The sequence below is a fragment of the Ylistrum balloti genome, unplaced genomic scaffold, assembly GCF_031769215.1.
Source record: "Ylistrum balloti isolate Yb309-2 unplaced genomic scaffold, AGI_CSIRO_Ybal_v1 Utg370776, whole genome shotgun sequence".
NCBI classification, from domain to species: Eukaryota; Metazoa; Mollusca; class Bivalvia; order Pectinida; family Pectinidae; genus Ylistrum; species Ylistrum balloti.
In genome coordinates, this window is record NW_026782454.1 from 75,576 (window position 1) to 94,116 (window position 18,541).

The window sequence follows — 18,541 nt, forward strand, 5'->3', positions numbered from 1 at the left end:
ATGTGTACTCAGTTCTGACATACACCTGCAGTGTATACATCTACATGTGTGTATATGTACTCAGTTCTGACATACACCTTCAGTGTATACATCTACATGTGTGTATGTGTACTCAGTTCTGACATACACCTTCAGTGTATACATCTACATGTGTGTATGTGTACTCAGTTCTGACATACACCTTCAGTGTATACATCTACATGTGTGTATGTGTACTCAGTTCTGACATACACCTTCAGTGTATACATCTACAGAATGTAAACAAAAGTATTGTTAGATTTGCTGTGTTAGGTATAGGCACTTAGATGTGTTGTTAGATTTGCTGTGTTAGGTATAGGCACTTAGATGTGTTGTTAGATTTGCTGTGTTAGGTATAGGCACTTAGATGTGTTGTTAGATTTGCTGTGTTAGGTATAGGCACTTAGATGTATTGTTAGATTTGCTGTGTTAGGTATAGGCACTTAGATGTGTTGTTAGATTTGCTGTATTAGGTATAGGCACTTAGATGTGTTGTTAGATTTGCTGTGTTAGGTATAGGCGCTTAGATGTGTTGTTAGATTTGCTGTGTTAGGTGTTAGGTATAGGCACTTAGATGTGTTGTTAGATTTGCTGTGTTAGGTATAGGCACTTAGATGTGTTGTTAGATTTGCTGTGTTAGGTATAGGCACTTAGATGTGTTGTTAGATTTGCTGTGTTAGGTATAGGCACTTAGATGTGTTGTTAGATTTGCTGTGTTAGGTATGGGCACTTAGATGTGTTGTTAGATTTGCTGTGTTAGGTATAGGCACTTAGATGTGTTGTTAGATTTGCTGTGTTAGGTGTTAGGTATAGGCACTTAGATGTGTTGTTAGATTTGCTGTGTTAGGTATGGGCACTTAGATGTGTTGTTAGATTTGCTGTGTTAGGTATAGGCACTTAGATGTGTTGTTAGATTTGCTGTGTTAGGTATAGGCACTTAGATGTGTTGTTAGATTTGCTGTGTTAGGTATAGGCGCTTAGATGTGTTGTTAGATTTGCTGTGTTAGGTATAGGCACTTAGATGTGTTGTTAGATTTGATGTGTTAGGTGTTAGGTATAGGCACTTAGATGTGTTGTTAGATTTGATGTGTTAGGTGTTAGGTATAGGCGCTTAGATGTGTTGTTAGATTTGCTGTGTTAGGTATAGGCACTTAGATGTGTTGTTAGATTTGCTGTGTTAGGTATAGGCACTTAGATGTGTTGTTAGATTTGCTGTGTTAGGTATAGGCACTTAGATGTGTTGTTAGATTTGCTGTGTTAGGTATAGGCACTTAGATGTGTTGTTAGATTTGCTGTGTTAGGTATAGGCACTTAGATGTGTTGTTAGATTTGCTGTGTTAGGTATAGGCACTTAGATGTGTTGTTAGATTTGCTGTGTTAGGTATAGGCTCTTAGATGTGTTGTTAGATTTGCTGTGTTAGGTATAGGCACTTAGATGTGTTGTTAGATTTGCTGTGTTAGGTATAGGCACTTAGATGTGTTGTTAGATTTGTTGTGTTAGGTATAGGCACTTAGATGTGTTGTTAGATTTGCTGTGTTAGGTATAGGCACTTAGATGTGTTGTTAGATTTGCTGTGTTAGGTATAGGCACTTAGATGTGTTGTTAGATTTGCTGTGTTAGGTATAGGCACTTAGATGTGTTGTTAGATTTGCTGTGTTAGGTATAGGCACTTAGATGTGTTGTTAGATTTGCTGTGTTAGGTATGGGCACTTAGATGTGTTGTTAGATTTGCTGTGTTAGGTATAGGCACTTAGATGTGTTGTTAGATTTGCTGTGTTAGGTGTTAGGTATAGGCACTTAGATGTGTTGTTAGATTTGCTGTGTTAGGTATGGGCACTTAGATGTGTTGTTAGATTTGCTGTGTTAGGTATAGGCACTTAGATGTGTTGTTAGATTTGCTGTGTTAGGTATAGGCACTTAGATGTGTTGTTAGATTTGCTGTGTTAGGTATAGGCACTTAGATGTGTTGTTAGATTTGCTGTGTTAGGTATAGGCACTTAGATGTGTTGTTAGATTTGCTGTGTTAGGTGTTAGGTATAGGCACTTAGATGTGTTGTTAGATTTGATGTGTTAGGTGTTAGGTATAGGCGCTTAGATGTGTTGTTAGATTTGCTGTGTTAGGTATAGGCACTTAGATGTGTTGTTAGATTTGCTGTGTTAGGTATAGGCACTTAGATGTGTTGTTAGATTTGCTCTGTTAGGTGTTAGGTATAGGCGCTTAGATGGTCTGAGTGACTAATGTTGTAACTGGTCTCCATTTTGATGGAGAGCGGCTTGTCTGAGTGACTAATGTTGTAACTGGTCTCCATTTTGATGGAGAGTGGCTGGTCTGTGTGACTAATGTTGTAACTGGTCTCCATTTTGATTGTGAGCGGCTGGTCTGTGTGACCATCACACATCTTTTACCTGAATGTGTGTCCATTGATCTGATTGGACAAGATGAATTTGGACCAGAATGTTTAGAGTAACAGAGACTATATATGCGTACCATGCCATCAGTGATGCTGTGCTCATCAGAATCAGTGACTTTCTATACTTTCAGTGTTCACTTATCAATGCATTTGTATTCATATTTATCATTTATCAATGATTGAGAGAGAGGGAAGAGAAACAAACATCACGAATGTGGATTTTGCTAAGTGTATACTGTAATTATGATGTATTGTAAATAACCTGTACATATGTATTACAGGTGTGACTTTGTGTTTTAAGGCACAGATGATAATTCCGGCCCATTCTTGTTACAGCTGTACACACGAAAAAAAAAACTCAAAAATAATCATAACACTCTCACCAACTGTTTGATGTTTGGGTTGACAAAAATCTGTTTTCAATGAAGCCTTATTTTTAGCAAGTGACCTTGAACTATGATATCTGAAATGTGCAAGAGTTAAAGCCCTTCAGCATTCATCAAAAGTCAAGTTCTGTTTAGTTGTCAGGGATACCATGATCTTAAACCTATAGAAATGATAAATGTTAACAAGAGATCCCAGAGGGATCTTGGCGCTCACCATTTGAGGATCTGTTTTCAGTTCTTGATGATTTGTTTATTTTTTTTTGTGTGTTACAGGTGTTGTAAATGTTCATGAACTGGTCTTCATTGAATGTACTCAATGATGGCACATGATATTTTTATTAAGCACCTATTAGCAAATATCATTTGAAAAAGATCCCAAAGTATTATTAGATAGCAGTCAGTTACAGGTGGATAATGGACAATATGCTTGTGCTGTATTACTGTCAACATCCAAGATGGCTGCCTGTGGGCCACCTTGATTTCAAATCAGTCCAAAAAAAGTACAATGCACAACTAGGGACCAAGGGAAACCAATATCTATGAAATATCAGAAGGATCCATCCAGTACTTCCTCAGATATAGCAGTAACAAGATTTTACTCTCAAAATCCAAGATGGCTGCCTGTCAGCCATCTTGATTTCGGATCAGTCCAAAAAGGTATAATGCACAACTTGGAACCAAAGGGAACCTGCATATGAAATTTGAGAAAGATCCATCCAGTACTTTTCCAAGAAATAGCAGTAACAAACTTTTACTTCCAAAATCCAAGATGGCTGCCTGTCGGCCATCTTGATTCGAATCAGTCAAAAAAAGGTACAATGCACAACTAGGGACCAAGGGGAACCTGCATATGAAATTTGAGAAAGATCCATCCAGTACTTTCCAAGAAATAGCGGTAACAAAGTTTTACATCCAAAATCCAAGATGGCCACCTGTCCGCCATCTTGAATTTGAATCAGTCCAAAAAAGGTACAATGCACAACTAGGGACCAAGAGGAACCTTCATATAAAATTTGAGGAAGATCCATCCAGTACTTTCTCAGAAATAGCGGTAACAAACTTTTACTTCCAAAATCCAAGATGGCCACCTGTCGGCCATCTTGAATTCGAATCAGTCCAAAAAAGGTACAATGCACAACTAGGGACCAAGGGGAACCTGCATATGAAATTTGAGAAAGATCCATCCAGTACTTTTCCAGAAATAGCGGTAACAAGAATTGTTTACGGACGGACGGACGGACGGACGACGGACCACGGATCTATTTGAATAGATGGTGGGCTAAAAACATATCAGTGATGGATATCTGTGGTGAGAATTATTGTCAATATGGCTGCCGGAGAAGGGTGTGACAGATGGGACATCACTTTCTCAGACTTCTGTAAATGTAGGTTGCACATGTGCTATTTGAACCCAAAGTGCAGTTACCTTTAGTAAGATCATATGCCTACTCCTCCACGACATCTGGTCTATCCTCCTAGTTCTTTTTCAGGAGTCTCTGTGTCAATCTTTCATTGGTTCATATTTTGCCATAGTTTTATTGAATTTGACTTTGCATTATGATTGTGTTGACATGTTGGTATTTTTTTGTTTTTTTTGAGCAGCTGCCTCAGTATGTAAACAAATGAAAAAACTGCTGCTTCTCAATATGAAAGAGAATTGTTTGAGGTACACTTCTGTATACTTTTGTATATCCTACTTGTTTACCTTCCTTTTTTATTTGTTTATATATGTGACCTATAAATTGTGTTACTTATTACACTGTACATTGGATTGGCATGATCAGTATTGTATTTACTAAATATTTCTTTGAGAAGTTGGAGATATACCTAACCATAGAGATAAATGTCCAAAAACTGTTTGTAGGTATGGGACTGATATGAAAAAAAAAGACTAAAATTCTACAAACTTTGAAAAAATACCTAGATCCCTTATACCTGCCTATAGTTGTCCAAAAAAGGCTATCAATCTTCACTTCTCACTGTAGGGGAACATGCATATGAAATTTGACAACAGGAAAACTTTTCCAGAAATAGCGGTAACAAGAATTGTTTACGGACGGACGGACGGACGACGGACCACGGATGCAGGGCGATTTGAATAACCCACCATCTATTTGAATAGATGGTGGGCTAAAAACATATCAGTGATGGATATCTGTGGTGAGAATTATTGTCAATATGGCTGCCGGAGAAGGGTGTGACAGATGAGACATCACTTTCTCAGACTTCTGTAAATGTAGGTTGCACATGTGCTATTTGAACCCAAATGCAGTTACCTTTAGTAAGATCATATGCCTACTCCTCCACGACATCTGGTCTATCCTCCTAGTTCTTTTTCAGGAGTCTCTGTGTCAATCTTTCATTGGTTCATATTTTGCCATAGTTTTATTGAATTTGACTTTGCATTATGATTGTGTTGACATGTTGGTATTTTTTTGTTTTTATTGAGCAGCTGCCTCAGTATGTAAACAAATGAAAAAACTGCTGCTTCTCAATATGAAGAGAATTGTTTGAGGTACACTTCTGTATACTTTTGTATATCCTACTTGTTTACCTTCCTTTTTTATTTGTTTATATATGTGACCTATAAATTGTGTTACTTATTACACTGTACATTGGATTGGCATGATCAGTATTGTATTTACTAAATATTTCTTTGAGAAGTTGGAGATATACCTAACCATAGAGATAAATGTCCACTGTTTGTAGGTATGCGAGATATAAAAAAAAAAAGACTAAAATTCTACATCCTCTGAAAAAATACCTAGATCCCTTATACCTGCCTATAGTTGAGGCTATCAATCTTCACTTCTCACTGTATGAGATAATTCAATCTACAACAGGAAAATCCCAGTATCTAACTCACCATGGTATCACCAATATCTTGTCTGTAGCAACGAAACTGCTCTTTTTCTTCTGAAACATTTCAATTATAAAATCGCAGTTCAAGTGATGAATTTGGAAAGTAATTTACCTACAGTCCAAGGGATGAATCAGGAGAGTGATTTACCTACAGTCCAAGTGATAGATTTTGAGAGTAATTTACCTACAGTCCAAGTGATAGATTTTGAGAGTAATTTACCTACAGTCCAAGTGATAGATTTTGAGAGTAATTTACCTGCAGTCCAAGTGATAGATTTTGAGAGTAATTTATTTGCAGTCCAAGTGATAGATTTTGAGAGTAATTTATTTGCAGTCCAAGTGATAGATTTTGAGAGTAATTTACCTACAGACCAAATGATGAATTAGGACAGTAATTTACCTACAGTCCAAGTGATAGATTTTGAGAGTAATTTACCTACAGACCAAGTGATAGATTTTGAGAGTAATTTACCTACAGACCAAGTGATGAATTAGGACAGTAATTTACCTACAGTCCAAGTGATAGATTTTGAGAGTAATTTACCTACAGTCCAAGTGATGAATTTGAAGAGTTAATTTACCTACAGTCCAAGTGATAGATTTTGAGAGTGATTTACCTGCAGTCAAAGTGATAGATTTTGAAAGTGATTTACCTGCATTCCAAGTGATAGATTTTGAAAGTGATTTACTTGCAGTCCAAGTGAAAAAATTTTGAAAGTGATTTACCTACAGTCCAAGTGATAGATTTTGAGAGTAATTTACCTGCAGTCCAAGTGATAGATTTTGAGAGTAATTTACCTGCAGTCCAAGAACTATACTCCTCATCCGTAGGATATTGCACTTTAACCAACAAAATTTCAATGAGGGAAAAATAAATTGGTTGGAATATAGGAAGTAAAAGTTGTTGACGCTCCTTCTCAGCATCCAGTATGTCATCCTGTAAACAAGAATTAAAATAGGTGTTGAGATAGGCTCCTGATTTCATGAAGACGACGTGATAAACTTATGTACTTTCTGAAATCTGAAAACAAGTTTTAATAGTACCCAAGACCAATAACAGAAGCTCTTAGTCTACCCTCACAGTCAAACAATGCTGATGGAAATTACGATAGTGTTTATATTGTAGTACCCCGTTGATCCAAACATTTACAGTGTGATTTGACCAATCATAAGCCAGTGACAACATTTTCTTATCAGGAAATGGGAAGTCATATTGTTGTAAGCGGCAGAACCAATTTTTAACGGTTTTTCAATTTGATCCCAATATAAGCCGCACCAGAACACATACCACAGCCTTTCTTATGATATGGTGACCATCATTGTTAATGTTTGATATACCGTTAACAGAGAACGAAGTTCATTGCTATCACAGACAACAGAGGGCAAAGTTTGAAAATGAATTATGCACAAATAATCTTTTATTTTATCGATATACTTTCTTAACAAGAGATCCCAGAGGGACCTTGGCGCTCACCATTTGAGGATCTGTTTTCAATTCTTGAAGATTAGTTTATTTTTTTTGTTTGTTACAGGTGTTGTAAATGTTCATGAACTGGTCTTCATTGAATGTACTCAATGATGGCACAAGATATTTTTATTAAGCACCTATTAGCAAATATCATTTGAAAAAGATCCCAAAGTATTATTAGATAGCAGTCAGTTACAGGTGGATAATGGACAATATGCTTGTGCTGTATTAATGTCGACATCCAAGATGGCTGCCTGTGGGCCACCTTGATTTCAAATCAGTCCAAAAAAGGTACAATGCACAACTAGGACCCAGGGAAACCAATATCTATGAAATATCAGAAGGATCCATCCAGTACTTCCTCAGATATAGCAGTAACAAGATTTTACTCTCAAAATCCAAGATGGCTGCCTGTCAGCCATCTTGATTTCGGATCAGTCCAAAAAGGTATAATGCACAACTTGGAACCAAAGGGAACCTGCATATGAAATTTGAGAAAGATCCATCCAGTACTTTCCAAGATATAGCAGTAAAAAACTTTTACTTCCAAAATCCAAGATGGCTGCCTGTCGGCCATCTTGAATTCGAATCAGTCCAAAAAAGGTACAATGCACAACTAGGGACCAAGGAGAAACACTGCATATGAAATTTGAGGAAGATCCATCCAGTACTTTCTCAGAAATAGCGGTAACAAACTTTTACTTCCAAAATCCAAGATGGCCACCTGTCGGCCATCTTGAATTCGAATCAGTCCAAAAAAGGTACAATGCACAACTAGGGACCAAGGGGAACCTGCATATGAAATTTAAGAAAGATCCATCCAATACTTTTCCAGAAATAGTGGTAACAAGAATTGTTTATGGACGGACGGACGGCAGGACGGACGGACGGACCAAGGACCACGGACGCAGGGCGATTTGAATAACCCACCATCTATTAGATGGTGGGCTAAAAATGTAAAATAGTAAATATTAAACTCAGTTGACTTGGTTGCCTTCACAGATTGTCTCCACCCAGATACAAGGCCTGATGCTACGTATGGTTTACTAAACAATCTCTCCATCAGTGTCTTTAATATTAAATATTAACAAAGGCCCTTTCTTACAGACCAAATTCTTATAGTCCCATATTATTACTTCTTCTAAGTTACACGAAGCCATTCATATCATAAACAAGCATGGTGGTCGTTTTAGAATTCGACCCCATGACTTATAAGTAACTGCAAAAGTCCAGAAGATATTGTTGTGATTTAAATTAAAAGGCACGATTAATTAAATCCATGAGAATGTTATTTCCATTTTAATTTACAAATCATCCTGTATACAATTGCAAATGACGGTTCTAGAAAAAAAACTCAGCACGGTCTCGTACTGGTCTACTTCCTGTTTTTGGCTTTTTTTTCCATTACGCCGATTTTGTTTTCATCCACTTATAAGCCATCTCAGTATATAAGCTGCACACCTTACTCACAAGGTAAAAAAGGTGTGGCTTATAATCCAGAAAATATGATACTACGAAGACAAACATGAATAGACTGGATTCTAATTCCACTAAAAACTCACCTGCAGTAGGTACCAGAATGTGAAGGACATATCACTTGTGGTTTCATCCACTGGGAAGTGACCAGGTAAGGAACAGCAAGACTGTCAGGTAAAATAGAGCAATACCAATTACTATATACATTACTATTTACAGGTACTTATAAATGAGTTTTTTACTAAAGGTTGGAATGTAATTCTAGTCTGTATTCCTGATATGTTTTACAATAAGTAGGACGAGGAGACATACCAGCACCATCTGTATGTGGGTGGAGGGACAATGTTACTTTTGGTCTGTATTTCCTGTAGAGTTTTACAATAAGTAGGACGAGGAGACATACCAGCACCATCTGTATGTGGGTGGAGGGACAATGTTACTTTTGGTCTGTATTTCCTGTAGTGTTTTATAATAAGTAGGATGAGGAGACATACCAGCACCATCTGTATGTGGGTGGAGGGACAACGTTACTTTTGGTCTGTATTTCCTGTAGTGTTTTACAATAAGTAGGATGAGGAGACGTACCAGCACCATCTGTATGAGATTCATCACATTGTTTCTACATTCCTGGTCCTCACTTATCGAGCCTTCCAGCAACATTTTGGTATGGTTTTCTGCCAGAGCTATCACAATCTGGGCAATACCATTACACACGTCCTGAAATATTCCATATTACATTCTGTTATCAGTAGAACTACTGGGATACCCACAATTAGATAATCTGAATCTGTAAACAAAGAGATCCCAGCAGGATGACCATCATCGTTTGATCTTTTATATGTTCTATTGAATTGTTTTTCCTTCTTCTCCACCCTTTTCTCTATTTTACTCTTAATCATGTGAAATTTGAAAATTCCTCAGATAAATAGCTTTAGTAATACTTCACTGCCAAATCGGAGATGTTTTTTTTTTTTATCAGTTCCAAAATCAAATGGGCAAATAGGAACAAAGCAGAAGCTACGTATGAAATTTGACATGATCCATCTGGTACTTTTGTAGAAACAGTGATAACAAACGTTCAATGCCAAAATTCTGGATGGCCTCCTGTCAGCTATTCTGTTTTTCTGACCAAGCCCGAAATCAAAACGGCACAAGTTCTCTACTTGTCAATAAAGGGCCATAAACTTTCCTTGTCAAATTCCAAGTTGGTCTGCAGTCACTATTTTGTCTTTCTATTCAGTCCGAAACTCAAACTGGCACAATTACGAACCAAGGGGAGGGAACCTACATATGAAATTTGTCAGACAAATGATGGAAATCTAGTAAAGCAGTCGATCTTTATGTCAAATCAAACAATTTTCTTTGAAACAATTGTACCTTTGTAAATGATAGCTAAATAGCCTGACTACATGTCAGTCAAGTTTTAACTAGAGCCCTACACAAACTCTTCCTTCCTTTTGATATTTTTACCCACATTCCCTATTCCCCTGTCCCACAATTTTTCTTATCTTCTATTCCACTTACCATATCTGGCGTTTCCACAGCTCTTGTGTGCATCTCCTTTAACTGTAGCACAGATGGTATTAGCTTCTGTATTGTGTTCGGAAATCTGAAAAAAAAAAAATCCAATAAAACCTAATAACCGAGGACAAAACTCTATCAGACACAACAACCCTCTATCAGACTCAACAACCCTCTATCAGACACAACAACCCTCTATCAGACACAACAACCCTCTATCAGACACAACAACCCTCTATCAGACACAACAACCACCTCAGACACAACAACAACGTCAGACAGATTTTTGGCTCCCTCAGTTAATCTTGGTAACATTAATCTGAGTTGGTTAGAGCAAACTGGTGGTTCTTCCATCACACATACCTGTGGTTGTCTGGGTGTGACTGACTAGACACTGTATCATACATACCTGTGGTTGTCTGGGTGTGACTGACTAGACACTGTATCATACATACCTGTGGTTGTCTGGGTGTGACTGACTAGACACTGTATCATACATACCTGTGGTTGTCTGGGTGTGACTGACTAGACACTGTATCATACATACCTGTGGTTGTCTGGGTGTGAAAAAACGCTGACTAGAGAATCCACTGCTGTATCAAACAGCTGACTGTTTTGTAATGCAGCAAACACCTGGATAATGACCTGCTGACTGTCGAGGGGTGACACCCCAAACTCTACCCATGAGGAGAAACATTTGAGAGCCTGCTCAAATATGTCAGGGGGCGAGTTTTGGTTCATCAGTCCCTGCAGTAGTGGCAACACTGTTAAAAAGAAAATTCAACCATGTGTGAATTATAATCTATTCCTTTCTCCTCTCTTTCTAACAAGGAGAGATTTCAAAATATAATGGGTTTTTTTGTGAACGCCTACAAGGAGAAGGCAAGTAACTTCTGTAAACAGTTAGGGTTTAAACAGCAATTTTCAGGTATACAATATTTGAGAAGACTGATTTTTCCCAACCATTGTCCATATAACTCTTGTGCAGATCACTTCTTGGGTAGTTTTCCCATAGAGAACACATACTGACAAGGCCTGTCTCATTGAGAACACATTCTCAAGGAGAACACATACTGACGAGGACGGTCACAATGAGAACACATACTCACAAGGCCTGTCTCAAGGAGAACACATACTGACAAGGCCTGTCTCAAGGAAAACACATTCTCAAGGAGAACACATACTGACGAGGACGGTCACAATGAGAACACATACTCACAAGGACTGTCACAAGGAGAACACATACTGACAACGACTATCATAAGGAGAACACATACTGACAAGGCCTGTCTCATGGAGAACACATACTGATAAGGCCTGTCTCAAGGAGAACATACTGACAAGGACTGTCTCAAGGAGAACACATACTGACAAGGACTATCATAAGGAGAACACATACTGACAAGGCCTGTCATAAGAAGAACATATACTGACAAGGACTGTCAAAAGGAGAACACATACTGACAAGGACTGTCACAAGGAGAACATAAACTGACAAGGACTGTCACAAGGAGAACACATACTGACAAGGACTGTCACAAGGAGAACATATACTGACAAGGACTGTCACAAGGAGAACATATACTGACAAGGACTGTCACAAGGAGAACATATACTGACAAGGACTGTCACAAGGAGAACATATACTGACAAGGCCTGTCATAAGGAGAACACATACTGACAAGGACTGTCACAAGGAGAACACATACTGACAAGGACTGTCACAAGGAGAACACATACTGACAAGGACTGTCACAAGGAGAACATATACTGACAAGGACTGTCACAAGGAGAACACATACTGACAAGGACTGTCACAAGGAGAACACATACTGACAAGGACTGTCACAAGGAGAACATATACTGACAAGGCCTGTCATAAGGAGAACACATACTGACAAGGACTGTCACAAGGAGAACACATACTGACAAGGCCTGTCATAAGGAGAACATTTTCTGACCAGGACTGTCACCAGGTCATTTTGCAAACACTGGATTGTTACTCTCAATCATAATTCAAACTTTTTAGCATGTTTTAAAAAAAGTTTTTACTGTTATTAATTTCTACCCAATAATCAGTCCTTGTCTGCTAATAAACATATCTGTGTATATTAATGTATTGAATTGTCCTTTAATAAGCCCACCCCTTACTTCTAGTCAGAATTTAGGCCCCCTGCATTAAATGTAGGATAACGACTTCACTATACCATGTTGAAGACTGTTTCCAAGTTCCGTCCTTAAGATGCCACGGCGGTACTCAGCAAGGTTGGCACTGAAAAACTGCCACAGAAATTAACAATGGAGAAGTATTTGTTTACACTGTACATGTAAAGTTTCTGTTCCACCCATACACACTGGGGCTTACAGAGATATATACAGTCTCTTACACTCAAAGAACTTTTTATTTAAAAATCAGTTCAGTATGAAAATCTTACCATTACCAATCACCACAACCCAACCATGTGTAGAACTTAATGGTAGGATGACATGATATAAACTAAATCTCTTCACAGGTTAATAAAATATCTTGTTCAAAAACTGTAGGGCTTATCTTTATGTTATTTTGATGAGAGAGATTGACCGGACGCCGTGTTATAACTTACCTCCTCTGGTAGTACACGCAAGGTCTCCAATAACAAATGACATCGCTGTAAATTCTGAAATGATTGAGAGAAAAATAAAACAGTTAATATAAGTAATATTGTCAATTCATATGATTCTGTAGAGTCAATTTCATAGTGGCCAATGCTCAATTAGAGCAGACTGCTAAAATTATCTGACATTTCAGAATCTAATGAGAGATAGCATTCCATATTTTCTAGTGTTAAAAATAATCAATGATTGTTTAATTATTACCAAAAATATCACTTGAATACCAAGCAAATATAACATAGTGACAGTATATAACTGTGATACAATCAGTATAACTGTGATACAGTGTCAGTATAACTGTGTTACAGTGTCAGTATAACTGTGATATAGTGTCAGTATAACTGTGATATAGTGTCAGTATAACTGTGTTACAGTGTCAGTATAACTGTGATATAGTGTCAGTATAACTGTGATACAGTGTCGGTTGTCAGTATAACTGTGTTACAGTGTCAGTATAACTGTGATACAATCAGTATAACTGTGATACAGTGTCAGTATAACTGTGTTACAGTGTCAGTATAACTGTGTTACAGTGTCAGTATAACTGTGATATAGTGTCAGTATAACTGTGTTACAGTGTCAGTATAACTGTGATATAGTGTCAGTATAACTGTGATACAGTGTCGGTTGTCAGTATAACTGTGTTACAGTGTCAGTATAACTGTGATATAGTGTCAGTATAACTGTGTTACAGTGTCATTATAACTGTGATACAGTGTCAGTATAACTGTAATACAGTGTCAGTATAACTGTGATACAGTGTCAGTATAACTGTGATACAGTGTCAGTATAACTGTGATACAATGTCAGTATAACTGTGATACAGTGTCGGTTGTCAGTATAACTGTGATACAGTGTCAGTATAACTGTGATATAGTGTCAGTATAACGATCCACTGCTAAATGCCATGTTTCACTACTTACTGTCATGTCTCACTACTTCCTGTCAGTCTCACTACCTACTGTCATGTCTCATTACTTACTGTCATGTCTCAGTACTTACTGTCATGTCTCAGTACTTACTGTTTCACTACTTACTGTCTGTCTCACTACTTACTGTCTGTCTCACTACTTCCTGTCAGTCTCACTACTTACTGTCATGTCTCACTACTTACTGTCATGCCTCACTACTTACTGTCTGTCTACACTACTTACCGTCAAGTCTCACTACTTACTGCCATGTCTCACTACTTACTGTCTGTCTTACTACTTACTGTCTCACTACTTACTGTCTGTCTCACTACTTACTATCAGTCCTCACTACGTACTGTCATGTCTCAGTACTTACTGTCTGTCTCACCACTTACTGTCATGTCTCACTACTTACTGTCAGTCTCACTACTTACTGTCATGTCTCACTACTTACTGTCATGTCTCACTACTTACTGTCATGTCTCAGTACTTACTGTCATGTCTCACTTCTTGCTGTCATGTCTCACTACTTACTGTCAGTCTCACTACTTGCTGTCATGTCTCACTACTTACTGTCATGTCTCAGTACTTACTGTCATGTCTCACTACTTACTGTCATGTCTCAGTACTTACTGTCATGTCTCACTACTTACTGTCATGTCTCACTACTTCCTGTCAGTCTCACTACTTACTGTCATGTCTCAGTACTTACTGTCATGTCTCAGTACTTACTGTCTGTCTCACTACTTACTGTTTGTCTCACTACTTCCTGTCAGTCTCATTACTTACTGTCATGTCTCAGTACTTACTGTCATGTCTCAGTACTTTCTGTCTCACTACTTCCTGTCTGTCTCACTACTTACTGTCAGTCTCACTACTTACTGTCTGTCTCACTACTTCCTGTCAGTCTCACTACTTACTGTCTGTCTCACTACTTACTGTCTGTCTCACTACTTCCTTTCAGTCTCATTACTTACTGTCATGTCTCAGTACTTACTGTCATGTCTCAGTACTTACTGTTTCACTACTTACTGTCTGTCTCACTACTTACTGTCTGTCTCACTACTTCCTGTCAGTCTCACTACTTACTGTCATGTCTCACTACTTACTGTCATGTCTCACTACTTACTGTCTGTCTACACTACTTACCGTCAAGTCTCACTACTTACTGCCATGTCTCACTACTTACTGTCTGTCTTACTACTTACTGTCTCACTACTTACTGTCTGTCTCACTACTTACTATCAGTCCTCACTACGTACTGTCATGTCTCAGTACTTACTGTCTGTCTCACCACTTACTGTCATGTCTCACTACTTACTGTCAGTCTCACTACTTACTGTCATGTCTCACTACTTACTGTCATGTCTCACTACTTACTGTCATGTCTCAGTACTTACTGTCATGTCTCACTTCTTGCTGTCATGTCTCACTACTTACTGTCAGTCTCACTACTTGCTGTCATGTCTCACTACTTACTGTCATGTCTCAGTACTTACTGTCATGTCTCACTACTTACTGTCATGTCTCAGTACTTACTGTCATGTCTCACTACTTACTGTCATGTCTCACTACTTCCTGTCAGTCTCACTACTTACTGTCATGTCTCAGTACTTACTGTCATGTCTCAGTACTTACTGTCTGTCTCACTACTTACTGTTTGTCTCACTACTTCCTGTCAGTCTCATTACTTACTGTCATGTCTCAGTACTTACTGTCATGTCTCAGTACTTTCTGTCTCACTACTTCCTGTCTGTCTCACTACTTACTGTCAGTCTCACTACTTACTGTCTGTCTCACTACTTCCTGTCAGTCTCACTACTTACTGTCTGTCTCACTACTTACTGTCTGTCTCACTACTTCCTTTCAGTCTCATTACTTACTGTCATGTCTCAGTACTTACTGTCATGTCTCAGTACTTACTGTCATGTCTCAGTACTTATTGTCTCACTACTTCCTGTCTGTCTCACTACTTATTGTCATGTCTCAGTACTTACTGTCATGTCTCAGTACTTACTGTCTGTCTCACTACTTACTGTCTGTCTCACTACTTACTGCCAGTCTCACTACTTCCTGTCTGTCTCACTACTTATTGTCATGTCTCAGTACTTCCTGTCTGTCTCACTACTTATTGTCATGTCTCAGTACTTACTGTCTGTCTCACTACCTACTGTCTGTCTCAGTACTTACTGTCAGTCTCACTACTTCCTGTCTGTCTCACTACTTATTGTCATGTCTCAGTACTTACTGTCAGTCTCAATACTTACTGTCAGTCTCAATACTTACTGTCATGTCTCAGTACTTACTGTCATGTCTCAGTACTTACTGTCAGTCTCAATACTTACTGTCAGTCCCAATATTACTTACTGTCAGTCTCAATACTTATTGTCATGTCTCACTTCTTACTGTCAGTCTCAATACTTACTGTCTGTCTCACTACTTACTGTGAGGTTTGGTATATCTTCCTGTTGAAATGTGTCTATCAAAGTTTTCAGGGGATCACGCCAGTTATCAGGTGTCATGTGAAGAATCATTGATGATAGCTATAAAAATTGGTTTAAGTTTTAAATTACAGACAAATACTGAAATACTTGAAAAATCTTTTTCCTTTTGTTCAAACTTTCCCTGTTTTAACAAACATTTTAAGCAAAATGAATGTAATTTTCCTGTATTTTAAACATATCTTTCTTCTGTGATATTGTGACAAGTAGAATTCCTACAAAATAAAGATATTTAAAACTTCCAGAAAAGGGGAAAAATTCTTTAATTTTCTCATTATTCTATTTCACCTTATCTACACACAGTAAAAACTTGATTTGTAGAACATACTACAGAGTCAGACTTTAGGTTGATGGCTGAAGAAAACAGAACAAACCCCAACACAGAGTCGAGTGAGAACAATCTTTGGTCCGCTGCCAAAGTGTATGATTCTCTCCAGCAGTCGGGTCTTTAATCCTTCGTACTGGTCTTCTGGCACCTCATACCTAGATCAACAGGAGAGGTAATTCTCAAACCTGTTATGTATGAAATCTCATGCATGCTGTGTATAAAATCTCAAACATGCTGCGTATAAAATCTCATGCATGCTGTGTATCAAACATGCTGTGTGTAAAATCTCAAACATGCTTTAAGATAAGGGCTACATCCTTAAGGATGTACAGAATATTTAATACTCTCAACAGCATCTTACCCTAAAGCTTCACCACATAAAGTCTTATGCTATAGAACAGATTGTATACTGTGATACACATGTCATTATATAAGAATTCAATATCCCACAAAAAAAGTTAGTTAAAAGGATTCTTTTTTCAATAATGCATTTGTGAATTTGTGATAGGTAAATGGAAAAAATGGAAAAAAAACTTGTAATATACTATTTATCGCATACCTTAGATATTTTTGCAAATGTGTCTTATTATCCACTAATGTAAATCTGTATTTGCCATATTTTCACTCTATATCATACCAGTAGTTCCTTGGTGAATGTAAGTTCACAATTTAAGTTGTATAATTTAATTCATTACTAACAGTATAACATAGTAATCAGGTGTTCCTATAATTTAAAATTTCTTCAAGTGTCCAAATATTCATAATCAGAGATCCTGCAGAATGGTTCTTTCCAAACTGAGAAAACCAGTACTGTACAACACATCACATAACCTGGTAATCATCCTTTCCTCGTTAAATCTACTGTACAACACATCACATAACCTGGTAATCATCATTTCCTCGTTAAATCTACTGTACAACACATCACATAACCTGGTAATCATCATTTCCTCGTTAAATCTACTGTACAACACATCACATAACCTGGTAATCATCATTTCCTCGTTAAATCTACTGTACAACACATCACATAACCTGGTAATCATCATTTCCTCGTTAAATCTACTGTACAACACATCACATAACCTGGTAATCATCATTTCCTCGTTAAATCTACTGTACAACACATCACATAACCTGCTAATCATCATTTCCTCGTTAAATCTACTGTACAACACATCACATAACCTGGTAATCATCATTTCCTCGTTAAATCTACTGTACAACACATCACATAACCTGGTAATCATCCTTTCCTCGTTAAATCTACTGTACAACACATCACATAACCTGGTAATCATCATTTCCTCGTTAAATCTACTGTACAACACATCACATAACCTGGTAATCATCATTTCCTCGTTAAATCTACTGTACAACACATCACATAACCTGGTAATCATCCTTTCCTCATTAAATCTACTGTACAACACATCAGATAAGCTGAGTGATACTTATTTCTTTGTTGATATTTCCTCATTATTCTTTCAAAATGAAAATGAAACATAATATAATTGCTTATCATTATTTTCCTACCTGGTCCCAATATGAAGGTAAGTCTTTTCTTTGGATTTATTATATCTGTAGAAAATGTTCATGCTATGTTTTTCTACTTCTATGTGGACCAACCAAGCTGTTAAGGACAAATCAACATGAAGAGATCAAACACAAACTGATTTTAGTTTTACTCACCAGTATCGTGATATTTTGACATGTAGAGTGTTGGCACCAAAGTATTGCACTTCTGTATTCTGAGATAAAACAAAAACATATATCATACAATCAGACATTGTAGATGTTTTTATATTCAAAGGGCTCTATTTTTAGCTACTTTCCAGGAGAGAATAAAAATAGATACATTGAAAAGAAAACAAGTAAAGACTAGAGGACCAAGAGGCCTGCATCTCTCACCTGGCTAATTTAGGTATTCAGTCATTTAACAAAGAATTTCAATTATGAAAAGTAATTACTGAAAAAATTTCCTATTGGGTCCAGCCATATGGTCA

The 18,541-nt window shown here is 37.5% G+C and overlaps 1 protein-coding gene across 1 annotated transcript in view; it reads right to left on the reverse strand.

Moving 5' to 3' along the window:
- Positions 1-18,541, reverse strand: part of LOC132558256 (importin-13-like) — a 54,393-nt gene that overhangs the window by 32,482 nt on the left and 3,370 nt on the right. Inside the window, exons 4-14 of the mRNA XM_060222798.1 lie at positions 18,228-18,286; positions 16,582-16,690; positions 16,151-16,249; positions 12,747-12,800; positions 12,351-12,423; positions 10,691-10,907; positions 10,147-10,231; positions 9,208-9,339; positions 8,709-8,789; positions 6,477-6,615; positions 5,683-5,732 (exon numbers count right to left, since the gene is read on the reverse strand). Of these exons, the coding sequence (XP_060078781.1) occupies positions 5,683-5,732; positions 6,477-6,615; positions 8,709-8,789; positions 9,208-9,339; positions 10,147-10,231; positions 10,691-10,907; positions 12,351-12,423; positions 12,747-12,800; positions 16,151-16,249; positions 16,582-16,690; positions 18,228-18,286 (1,098 nt within the window). The remainder of the gene's footprint in view (positions 1-5,682; positions 5,733-6,476; positions 6,616-8,708; positions 8,790-9,207; positions 9,340-10,146; positions 10,232-10,690; positions 10,908-12,350; positions 12,424-12,746; positions 12,801-16,150; positions 16,250-16,581; positions 16,691-18,227; positions 18,287-18,541) is intronic.